A 12,885-nucleotide genomic window follows, 5' to 3' on the forward strand; every position below is an offset into this window, starting at 1 on the left:
TGGAACATTTTCTTACAAAAAAGTATAGTGTCCACGTGAATCAAAGAGTAATTATTTCACTTTTGGATTGTTGTTCTAAGATTTATTCAATAATGCTTATATACTTTTTCTGTTTTGAAATAAGATATGCTGCAATGATTGACAAATAAAAATTAAAGACTATGGAGCTAAACTCGTGAGGTATTATAATATAAAGAGAAAAATATTTTAAAAATAGTTTTAAATTTGAAGTAAATTATTAATTTTATTTTAAAAATTGATAACAATAAAAATAATCTCTTACTCAAGTAATTAAATTATATATATCCCTGATCTTTTTTACCTTGGTGAAATACACTTTTAAATTCTCGTCAACTTTGTATTTTCAATACATTTTTCAATTTTTTTAAGAATCTCACACTCTTATAAGAGTTTGAGACCACTTGATATGTCATGCGACAGACAAAAAGTATATTTTAAGTTCAGTTGGTTAAGTAAAGACTTTTTTCTTAAAGCTATCAACTAATTATTTGCACTAAATTTAGGAATATTGTATTTATAACGAGGAACAAAAATTAAAGATAAACACAAAATAGAACCAAAATGCAAATGACCCTCACCTCAATAAATGTGGTAGCTAACTAAGAGAAATTTCTTATTTTTGATACCCAAAAACAACACACAATATTCAAAGGATGATAATTGGCTGTAGAAGCAAAATCATAATCATTTCTCATCATAAATTAGGAAATGGGAAAACAATTTCATCCAGTAAGAGACATAATTTTGATCATTGCAACAATATTTTACATTAGTCAATGAATTATCTTTTATGTCACCACCATGCCCTAATTAACATTTTCTTTGTGTCATTGTTGAAAGAAGATGCAATTTTCCAAAGATCATGTAGAGCAAGATGCAGCCATAGTACCACTTCATCAATGGTAAGTTGAGTCGCGCTCGTCTTTCGTGATTTTAACTTTATGGATTCTGATTGGAAATTCAATCACATTTTATTTGAAATTTATCATTTATATATACTTATTTATTGATTCTTTTTAACAAATATAAAATCTAAGATAAAATTATCTGATTCGATTGATCAAACTCATAATAAAGTTAGTTATTAAAATATTAATTAGTGATGCGATTCTTGTTATTTTATAGTATTTCTTACACTTTCATTATCATATTATTTTTTAGTACCCTTTGTTATGCCCTTAACATCATTTTGTCTTGACTTCTTTTCTTCTGTTGTTTTCTTGTATTCGAACTACTTTAATTTGATCTGACAGTCTATCAGAATCAGCCTCCCTATTTCTCAAACTAGAGGTGATCAAGTCAATCATACACACTAAATCTTTTTCAAATCTTACTCGTAAAATTACACTGAATATATTTCTCATTGCAGAATGGTTTCGAAGATGCAAGGGATAGAATAAGGGAAAGTTTTGGGAAATTAGAGTTATCTCCTTCTTCCTATGACACAGCATGGGTAGCTATGGTCCCTTCAAGACATTCACTAAATGAGCCATGTTTTCCACAATGTTTGGATTGGATTATTGAAAATCAAAGAGAAGATGGATCTTGGGGACTAAACCCTACCCATCCATTGCTTCTAAAGGACTCACTTTCTTCCACTCTTGCATGTTTGCTTGCACTAACCAAATGGAGAGTTGGAGATGAGCAAATCAAAAGAGGTTAATGGACTTTATTTGTTCAATTCAACACTATTATGTTATTTCTTCGATTCATTTTTATTTGTCACGTTTATTTTACCATGTCTTTGAAGAAGATATAAATTAAACAAAATTATCATTATTTAATATGGATCTCAATTTAATAGAGAAAGAGTAAAAGTGACAACCAGTACTCCCTCGTGAAAGTATATACACATAATTATCCGTAAAATAACAAAATAATTATAATTATCCATAAAATTATTTATTTGTTGATATATAATTAACTAAAAATATAATTATGCGAATACAATATATAATAAGTTTTGTTGGAGTGTATATTTTTTTTACTTGAAGAGTTCCTTCATTTTCTTTCAGGTCTTGGCTTCATTGAAACGTATGGTTGGGCAGTAGATAACAAGGATCAAATTTCACCTTTAGGATTTGAAGTTATATTTTCTAGTATGATCAAATCTGCAGAGAAATTAGATTTAAATTTGCCTTTGAATCTTCATCTTGTAAATTTGGTGAAATGCAAAAGAGATTCAACAATTAAAAGGTACATATTTCTTTTCAAGTTCGATTGGAAAGTATATTTTCTAGAAAAACATATTTTTTTATAAATGAAGAAAATGACTTTCTTATTTAATGAAAGTAGAGAAAATAAGTTCTACAAGTAATATATAATTCACATTGATTATATCAGTAATTAATATTTTTTTCATTGAAATTTCTCATTAGTATTTTTTTAGATAATATACAAATAAATTTTTCATTTATGTACCTGATAAAAAAGATCATTTTATTTTTACAAAAAAAATAATATATTTCTTCTTACCAAACACAGCTTTATACACTTACATTCTGACTATATATATTTAAATAATTTCACAAGGAATGTTGAATATATGGGTGAAGGAGTTGGTGAATTATGTGATTGGAAGGAAATAATAAAGTTACATCAAAGACAAAATGGTTCATTATTTGATTCACCAGCCACTACTGCAGCTGCCTTGATTTATCATCAACATGATCAAAAATGCTATCAATATCTTAATTCAATCTTCCAACAACACAAAAATTGGGGTACGTATCATATGAAAAATAATTACTCTATTTGTTTTAATTTATTTGTTTTACTTTTTTTTTTTAAATGTATTTTTCCGACTCCTAAGCTAGAACATGGACCGATCTACTAGGTTCAGGACTTTAACTGGCCCAACTATCTTACGGATGGGCGGAGCCAGCCTACTGTCAGAGTTTCATCCGAACCGCCTTTAGCGGAAAATATTACTATGATTAAAATGATATTATTTGCCGTTATAATCCAAAGACAAAAAACGAAATTAATAGTTTGTGAGGTTAAAATATAAATGTCTTGTTTATTTTAATGATTTAATAATTAATATATAATTAATAATCTTCTTTTTTTGCTTTCTAACATTTTCCTTTTGGCCTTTTATGTTCTCATAGTTCCCACTATGTATCCAACAAAGATACATTCATTGCTTTGCTTGGTTGATACACTTCAAAATCTTGGAGTACATCGGCATTTTAAATCAGAAATAAAGAAAGCTCTAGAAGAAATATACAGGTAAATTAAATCTAATTAATTAAAGTCATATTTTATAATTAGTTAAATATTTAAATAGCCCCTTAAGCTTGACAGTATATTTTATCATCTTGTGAATGTCTTTGATACACATTATTTGTCACGTCATAAAAAAAATATATTTTTGTTAAAATTAAAATGTCTAGATTATAAAATAAGTTTAAGGGGCTATCTAGGTATTTCACTTTTACGATTTTTGTTAACCTTATAGTATATAATAATGTCAATTATTTATAGGCTATGGCAACAAAAGAATGAAGAAATTTTCTCAAATATCACCCATTGTGCTATGGCTTTTCGACTTCTCAGGATGAGCAACTATGATGTCTCCTCAGGTTCGTTACTAAAAACTCGAGTCGATTTCTCAGATGATCATAATTATTTTTTAAGAAAGTCATTTTTGTTATTGAAGAAAAAAATAAATCAAGAAAACATATGATAATCTTATATAATAACTACAATATTAGCTGAGTTACCATCTGAGAAATTAAATCCTAAAAACTCCGACAACAAAGTAGTTTGTCTTAATGAATTCAATTAATTTGCAGATGAACTAGCAGAATTTATGGATGAAGAACATTTCTTTACAACAAGTGGGAAATATACAAGTCATGTTGAAATTCTTGAACTCCACAAAGCATCACAATTGGCTATTGATCAAGAGAAAGATGACATTTTGGATAAGATTAACAATTGGACAAGAACATTTATGGAGCAAAAACTCTTAAACAATGGCTTCATAGATAGGATGTCAAAGAAGGAGGTATTTTATTTTGTGTATGTTAATTTATATCGTGTATAAAGTTTGGGAACGTAAAGATATAACTTTTGAATCCTATAGTTTATATAAGCTAAAGGCTTACATATACGACAAATAATATTATCTAAAAACTTATGATTTTAAACATATCATGTTAATAGAATGGAATGTTGAAATTATAACTTACGAACTATACAAAGATAATATTTGGTACCACCACGTGATTAAAAGTTAATTTTTCGTTACAAAGAATAATTTTATAATATTCTATATCTCATTTCTTAAGCTGCGGTTCTTCCTTGAATTATATGTAAATACTAAATATTTTATGTATCGAACTATATATTTTTCTTCTATTATTAATCATGGAAATATCAGGTGGAACTTGCTTTGAGGAAGTTTTATACCACATATGATCGAGCAGAAAATAGAAGATATATAAAGTCATACGAAGAGAACAATTTTAAAATCTTAAAAGCAGCTTATAGGTATGATTATCTATCATTATCACTTGTACATTCATTTTTTTAATTTGTATTTACTTTTAATAATGTCAAATCATTGTAGTAAAGTGATAAATTAAGGGAAGAATCAAGAATATATGGAGTATTAATCAACAATTTCATGATAATAATGTATATAACTAACATATATCATGTATTTATTAAGTTGGTGCCATATATTCAATATAACTTTCTGTTGTAAAAAAATCAATAAGTACTCTAACTCTACAGATATCGAAATAAAATATGAGACTAGATGTGTCAACTGGACGGATTAGATCATGTAGAACACATTTACTTACTTATTTAACTTTATATAAGTTTTAGTTCATGTATGCATACAAAATTAAATGACATAAATATCAATTTCAGTCAAATTAAAAAATACGTATTGCAAATTCTAATTTAAGTCTCTCTCTATTATAGGTCACCCAACATTAACAATAAGGACTTGTTAATATTTTCAATACACGACTTTGACTTATGTCAAACTCAACACCGTGAAGAACTTCAACAACTCAAGAGGTATATTATTAATACTTTTTTTTAGTCCGTTGAAAAATGATATTTTTTCTTATATTTATCGATAATTTAACTTAATGCTGAGAGGACGATGAAAATCTTTTTTATTCTTAAACTTCATGTAAAGTCAAACACGTTTACATATACGAATGTAGGTGGTTTGAAGATTGTAGATTGGACCAACTTGGACTCTCAGAACAATTTATATCTACTACTTACTTAATTGGCATAGCTGTTGTGTCTGAACCTGAGTTCTCTAATGCACGTCTCATGTATGCAAAATATGTCATGCTCCTAACCATAGTCGATGATCTTTTTGATGGTTTTGCATCTAAAGATGAATTACTCAACATCATTCAATTAGTTGAAAGGTATTTCGTCTCAACTTATAAGCTCGTCAAACTGACTTATAAGCATTTTTAATTTATAAGTTAAAGGGTATATAATCTACTATATAGTCCTCAATATGTTTTTAAAATCTCAAGATATTTAAAAAATTAGCTCATCAGGATTTTTTTAATTAATCATATCAAATGGAGTACTTATTAACAATTTCAACACTTTAATTCAATCACAGTATCACATAATTGTGTATTCATAAAATTAATTTCAACACTATTATTTACAGGTGGGATGACTATGCAAGTGTAGGTTATAGTTCTGAGAGGGTTAAAGTTTTTTTTCTGTTTTCTATAAATCAATAGAGGAGCTTGCTACAATTGCTGAAATTAAACAAGGACGATCTGTCAAAAATCATCTTATTAATTTGGTAAGGGAATTAATTTTACTTTTTAGTTTTTTTTTTTAAGAATGTCTAATTTAATTCCAACATGTCATATGGCATCTTTACGATCACATCAGATTAAATGACATTTTTATACAGTAAGCATATCTTTACTTTCTTAAACTGTATACTTAGTCAATTAAGACAAATTACAAATTGAAATAGAAAAAATTATTTCGATTGTTTTTAATTTACTTTCTTAAACTCCGTATCTCCGTTATCTATAGTGGCTTGAAGTGATGAAGTGCATGTTGATTGAACGAATAGAGTGGTGGACAAGCAAGACAATACCAAGCATAGAAGAGTATTTGTATGTTACATCTATAACATTTGGTTCAAGATTGATTCCTCTCACAACACAATATTTTCTTGGAATAAAAATATCCAAAGATCTATTAGAAAGTGATGAAATATATGGTTTATGCAATTGTACTGGTATAGTCATGAGGCTCCTCAATGATTTACAAACCTACAAGGTAACAACTCTTGTATTTTTTTACTTTTAATTTTTAATTTTAGTTTGGGTCATCAAGATATATAACATGAAAAATGTTTTTCCCAAAGAAGTTAATATTCTTTTTTTATTTATTTCTTGTTTTCATGGTACTAATTAATAAATAATATTATATAAAAGTATTCCTATATTATCTAGACAAATTATATGAAGAGGTGGAGTTGGCAGATGGGAGGTAAGGGTGTGGGGTTGGGGGGGTTAGGAGACAGGGTAAAGATGAGATGTGTTAGAAGTTGGAAAAGAGACCATCAATCAATGTAAATTGTCATTTATATAACTTATTTTTTGAATTTCAGTGAAAAAATCATTTTCGTATGTATCGAACACACTCATAATATTAGAGTTTTTCTTCATGCCAAAACTATCAACTTGTCCATTATACATGTGATATACAACGCAAAATCTTGATGAGTAAATCTAGAATTTCAAGTTTATAGATTCTGAAATGAAAAATCATGTTTTTTTATTGAATTCCGAATAAATCACTAATTTTGGTCAATTGTCTCTTACATGTTTTCCTACAGAGAGAACAAGGGGAGAGCTCAATGAATTTAGTCACAATACTAATGACACAAAGTCCAAGAAGAACAAAAATTTGTGAGGAAGAAGCTATAATGAAGATAAAGGAAATCTTGGAAATGAATAGAAGAGAGTTATTGAAAATGGTTTTAGTTCAAAAAAAGGGAAGCCAATTGCCTCAATTATGCAAAGAAATATTTTGGAGGACAAGCAAAATGGTTTATTTCACTTATTCACATGGTGATGAATATAGATTTCCAGAGGAAATGAAGAATCACATTGATGAAGTCATTTACAAACCACTCAATCATTAATAATCCCTCATTTTGAATTTATGAGTTTTGTTCTTCTTATTCTGTTTCAATTTATTTATCTTATTTTAACTTGACACTGTGAAGTTAAAGAAAGTGAAGAAAAGTTTTGATGACAAACATGTCTTCCCTCTCTACGTGATGAACTGTATTATATATTAATTATAACAACAACATCACAACCGTTTTAATTTTGAATGGTGATTCACGATCCATAGTGGAAATCTTAAATTTAGAATCAAGAGTTAAGAATAATAAATTTACTTTTGCTCATAGATTGTTGTATCTTATTGCCAAAAATAGAGGCTTTTTCCATTGCAAATGGAGTCATATGAACTTTTTATTTTCATATTAACAAAGGTTGGGTAAATCACTCTCTTCACTACTAGAATACAAAAAAAATTAGTGAAGAATAAAATTTTATAATTAAACAATAAAAAATTTATAATAATAAAGATTATAAGAAAATTCAATTAGCCAGGAGTTTTTTTAACAATGAATAGCTAAGACTTATCGATGAACTAAATAGTTAATTTCATATTTTCTTGTAAAAATTGTAACACCATATTTTTGCTAAAATATGCAATTATAGGGATGTATGGTGGTAATTCTTTTGGCCAAAATAAAATGATTTGGAAGTTTGATTCTCATAGTGCCACATTATTTTTTCCTTTTTGAAAAAATAATAATAAGGATAACAAATGCAAGTTACATAAAACTACTGCAAGTTTTTACACATTATTATCAATTAAAACAATACAAGATGGAATACAAGAAAACAAAGGGGAAGAAAAGGAAAAAAACAATTCTTTTACGACATGATACATAATTCAAAAGTCAAACTTTTTAATTTTGACCATCAATTTGGACATATAACAGAATAGTTTAACTTTCAAAATTCAAAAGATGTCTCATAAACTGAGACAGACTAAATCTTGTTAGTCATATGGTGTAGCCACCAAATACAAGTTGTTTTTCATTGTAGCAGCAGCACCAAAACCTTCAGTCATATCTAAATCTTGTGGATTCATACCATTAGGAAGTGTCCAATCGAAATGATAAAGTAATCTAGCCAATGTGAGTTCACTACTTGCCGTAGCAAATAACATTCCTGGACAAACCCTTTTTCCAAATCCAAATGCCAAAAACTCCATAGGAACATTTGATGATCCTTTGATCATTTTAACATCATTATCGACATAATTGTTGAATCGATCAGGCATGAATTTCTCTGGATCGTACCAATATTCAGGATCTCTTCCCATTGCATACAAATTCATCAAGGCTATTGTTTTATTAGGTATAACATACCCATTAATCGCGATTTCCTCTATTGATTCTCTTGGTATAGCTAAGGGACCTGGAGGATGAAGTCTTAGAGTTTCTTTCACAATCAATTTCAAGTATTTCAAATTTTGTACATCGATATGATCAACTTTCTTTTTCCCTTTTAAAACCTCTCTAACTTCAACTTGGGCTTTTTTCATCATATTTGGATTTTTCAATAATTCAGCCATGGCCCATTCCACTAAAATTGATGTCGTGTCCGTTCCACCGATGAACATATCCTGTATTTCAGATAAATTTCATAAATGATCATATAATTATTTATCGATAATTTTATTTAAAATCAAAACAATTTTTACAAAAGAGGATGGACTCGGCTTAATTAATCCAACTTTTAACCCTTCGATAACTGAATATGCCCTTTTAACTTGACTTTAACCGTGTGCGCATAACTAAAAACTTCAACTTATATAAAATTGAACAAATATCCAAACAAAATGTAATGCTTTCAATAAGTTATGTACTTACCAAGATAATAGCTTTGACGTTATCTCTTGTTATAGGGACTTGAAAATTGTGGCTCTCCTTCTCTCTAAGCCTTAGAAGAAGGTGCAAAAGATCTTCCTCATCAACATTATTTTTTCTAATACTTTCTTCGTGTTCATGAATAATTTCTTCTAGAAGGCGATCACATAATTCATGATGCACTTTCAGTAACTTTTGATTAGATCCTGTAATATATCTATCGAGAAACTTGAGGGAAGGGAACAAATCCGATATATTAAAAAGTCCCACTAGAGGTGTTATTTTTCTTATCGTAGATATCAACGAATCCGAATCGTTACAAGTCGTTCCAACGGTAGCCCTACAAATAATAGCACAAGAGAGTGAGTTGAGACACTCGTACACATTAATTAGGGTACCTTTAGATGATGACTCTTTAATATTTTTCACTAAGCGCGAAATTTCCTCTTCCATAAGAGGATAATTCGAGTGAATTCTTCTTGTACTGAGGATCTCTGATGTGCAAATTTTGCGCATCTGTTTCCAGTAATCACCATAGGGAGCAAAAGCAATGTCTCTACCATTGTAAGCCACGGTTTCCGAGACAAGGAGCTCGGGCCTATGAGAGAGGATAGTGTCACTTGTTTTCATCAATTCTTTAAGTATTTTATATGAAGAAATGACAATAGTTGAACGTTCACCGAGTTTTAGGTGCATCAACGGTCCATATTTCTTCGATAACTCCTTGAGTGTGATGTAAGGTCGTGAAATTTCGAGTTGGTGTAAGTTTCCGATGATTGGAAGTTTCCATGGACCCGGAGGCAATTTTTTTGATTTTTTGTGATTTTTAACGATCGCAAGAAGTAAAGGTAGGAAAATGAGAAAAAATGTGAAAATGAAGGAGGAGACTTCCATAATGTGTTAAATTGACTTGATAAATAAAAGAAGGGATAATTTAATTTAACCAATGTGTCTTCTAATTTATACATACAACAATATATTGGCAAGAATAATGTACAAAATAATTCATGAAATGGGATGGAAGGGACATGGTGGGGTGGGTGGGGGACACAATTTTAAAGTGGCATGGAAAGTTTATTAATATCACCATATCTATAACTCAATAGTTTAAAGGGTTAATTATCAGTCTTTTCTTGAGTTTTCGATATTACAATATTTATGTCATAGTTCAGTCTCTAGATATATATAGATATATGTATGTGATTATGCTGAGTATCTGTGTTTAAGTGAAGGGGGTGGGTCAGACCCACCTTATAATACTTTTTCCGTTCACCTTTATCAGTTTATTTTTTTAAAGTAGGTTTTTCATTTTTAACATATTAAGAAAATAAAATTAATCTTTTCTCATATTTTATTCTTTGCATTAATCACTTATTCTCCAAATCAATTTTCAAAATATAATTCTAAACATCAATCAATTTTCTTTGACTTATCTAATGAAGCCCCCGAGGGAACTTTTGGGGAAAAAAATCAATATGAGCATTATGTTAAATTTTTATGTTAATCATTTTTAAGAGACATGAAACGTTCAAATAAACAAATAAAAGTGAATTGACAAACAAGGTTTGCAGGATCATAACGATTGGTTGATGAGTTGTTTGATTATCTTTGTTTGTTAATTTATTTCAATAATTGAATCAAATCGAACTTAGAAAGATTTTTCACCTAAAAAGTTTATTCAAATAAGCTTTGAATTTTGTAATTTTAAACTAAATATATATAAATGTATCAAAATATCTTTTGATCTTATAATCTTAAATATATCATATAAAATTTGAGATTACAAAATTATCAATTTTTTTTTTTTAAAAAGCGTTCTTTTTAAAAGAATTAATTTAGAAGGAAAATAGAAACCAATGAATTGAAACAAAGAAATAACCTAATATCGATGGAAGTAAAAATACAATTGGTGGTGCGACGGATAAAGTTATTTCTTCTTTAATTAAAGATTTCAAATTTGAGCTCTAAATATTGAGATATTCTTGATAGGAAACACTTCGATCTAAATGAGATTCGATGTGATAGCACTACTAAAATCGTACTCCAATAATATATATATATATATATAAATAATTGAATCGAATAATAAAAAAACAAATTAAGATGCAATTATTGCAGCATTTTTTTTAAATAAGAAAAAATATATGAGCATTATTGTGTAAATCTTAGAACAACCGTCCAAAAGAGGTAAATTATTTTCATTACTCACATGGAGGCCAGAACCTAATCAAGAAACTATTATCTCCCCCTCTGTTTGTTTTTATTCTATGAAATCACTTTTTATTAAAAATAATTTATTGAAAATTCTGTTATTTTAATTAATTTTATATATGACATATTTAAATTTATACGATTAAAGTGTAGTTTAATAAATTCTACATATTTTTAAGGGAAAAGGGTCAGAAATGTTCTTAAATTTTGTGGAAAAAAAAAGTCCTTCGTCTATAGTTTAGTTCAAAAATGTCCTTACTGTCAATACTTTGGCTAAAAAATATTGTTGCACAGTCAATACTTTGATCCAAAAATGTCCTTATATATAGTTATAAAATGAGTCAAAATGCCTTTTTACGAATATATATATATATATATTAAACACGTCTTCTTTCTAATTAAAATATTATTAAAGAATACTATTCTTGTTTTATTTCTTCTAAAGTCACTTTAACAAATAAAAATGTAGAAGATATTTTTTTCTTCTTGTTTATCTCATTTTATCAATTAAAACAGAATAATTTCATGTACTCTTTCGACATATAATATATTTTATATATATAAAATTATAGTATATCTACCATTAATTTCTATTTATATAACGATAAAAAATAATGATAATAAAATAAGAAAATACTTTATTTTTCTATTTTTTCTGAACTGAAGTAGGATTAATATTTGCTAATTTAAAAAAATATAGAATTAGGAAAAAATGTGTTAAAAAGAAAAATAATAATACACTTTTTTAAAAAATGAGCATTTTTGACTCATTAAATAACAATAACAATAATTTTGGATCTAAGTATTGACGACAATGACATTTTAAAATCAAACAACAAACGAGGACATTTTTATTTCTTTCGTATAATTTAAAGATATTTTTTAGTCAAAATATTAATGACAAAGACACTTTTTTAATCAAACTATAAACAAAGAATATTTTTAATCCTTTCACATAATTTAAATATATCTTAAACGTTTTTTTCCTATTTTTAATGGAATACTGTACAAGATTTAGAAATCTTTTATTGTCTCTAAAGTTGGTGACAAGTCAAATCATGTTATATGAGAACGTGTAATAATTTTTTTTCCCGTTAAATATATATACCTTATTATATATGTATATTACTCTCTCAGTCTAAAAGAATTTAATTTTTTAGTTTTAATTTTTCAATTATAAGACTGAATAAAATTTTAATATATTTTATTTATCTTTGTTTCAAAAATTGCAAGATTTAAATTATTATTTTTATTTTTTAAAATTTAAATTTAATTAAAATAAAGGAGTATAAAAAAAACAGGTATTAAATATTATTGTGCTTATCATTCGAGCATATCTTATTTTAATTAAAATAAGAAAAAGTATATGAGTATTATTGCGCAAATCTTAGAACAAAAATCCAAAAGAAGAAACTATTGTAATTACTTTTTGATTGACGTGGACAACACATACCTAATAAAGAAACTAGTTATCATTTATATATTCTTTTCGTTTTATATTATTGTCCACATTATTAAAAATCTTTGTTTTAAATTATTTATTTCTTTATAAAATAAAAATAAAATTAGTTCTAAGTCCTTATATTAATTCATTTTAAAAGTATAATACTGTAAAATTTTAAAAAGTTCATTTCATTTTTCTTGGAATTAATGGATATAGCATATAAATATCATGATCT

At 27.3% G+C, this 12,885-nt stretch overlaps 2 protein-coding genes across 2 annotated transcripts; one reads left to right on the forward strand and one right to left on the reverse strand.

Moving 5' to 3' along the window:
* Positions 1-583: 583 nt before the first annotated feature.
* LOC101247446 (terpene synthase 21) lies at positions 584-7,303 on the forward strand. Its single transcript, XM_069287903.1, is given in 16 exon segments — positions 584-750; positions 862-923; positions 1,275-1,311; positions 1,391-1,679; positions 2,037-2,217; positions 2,554-2,744; positions 3,132-3,252; positions 3,508-3,605; positions 3,819-4,033; positions 4,409-4,518; positions 4,960-5,058; positions 5,211-5,426; positions 5,684-5,727; positions 5,730-5,824; positions 6,067-6,315; positions 6,878-7,303. Coding segments are annotated over 16 exon segments (2,337 nt in total). The 5' UTR covers positions 584-729; the 3' UTR covers positions 7,187-7,303.
* A 569-nt stretch (positions 7,304-7,872) lies between these two features.
* LOC101251011 (premnaspirodiene oxygenase) lies at positions 7,873-10,007 on the reverse strand. Its single transcript, XM_004244393.5, has 2 exons — positions 8,999-10,007; positions 7,873-8,751 (listed from the first exon to the last, which is right to left on the reverse strand). The coding sequence occupies exons 1-2, from the start codon at positions 9,887-9,889 to the stop codon at positions 8,122-8,124; spliced, it is 1,521 nt and encodes a 506-aa protein (XP_004244441.2). The 5' UTR covers positions 9,890-10,007; the 3' UTR covers positions 7,873-8,121.
* Between the last annotated feature and the right edge of the window lie 2,878 nt (positions 10,008-12,885).

Source organism: Solanum lycopersicum, chromosome 8 (genome assembly GCF_036512215.1).
Source record: "Solanum lycopersicum chromosome 8, SLM_r2.1".
In the NCBI taxonomy this organism is placed as follows: Eukaryota; Viridiplantae; Streptophyta; class Magnoliopsida; order Solanales; family Solanaceae; genus Solanum; species Solanum lycopersicum.

Bases quoted from the DNA above. Each gene is read 5' to 3' on its own strand.
- LOC101251011 (XM_004244393.5), bottom strand. From the start codon at position 9,889: ATGGAAGTCTCCTCCTTCATTTTCACATTTTTTCTCATTTTCCTACCT. The intron at 8,752-8,998 runs GTAAGTACATAA...TCTGAAATACAG, and splicing joins ACGTCAAAGCTATTATCTTG to GATATGTTCATCGGTGGAAC.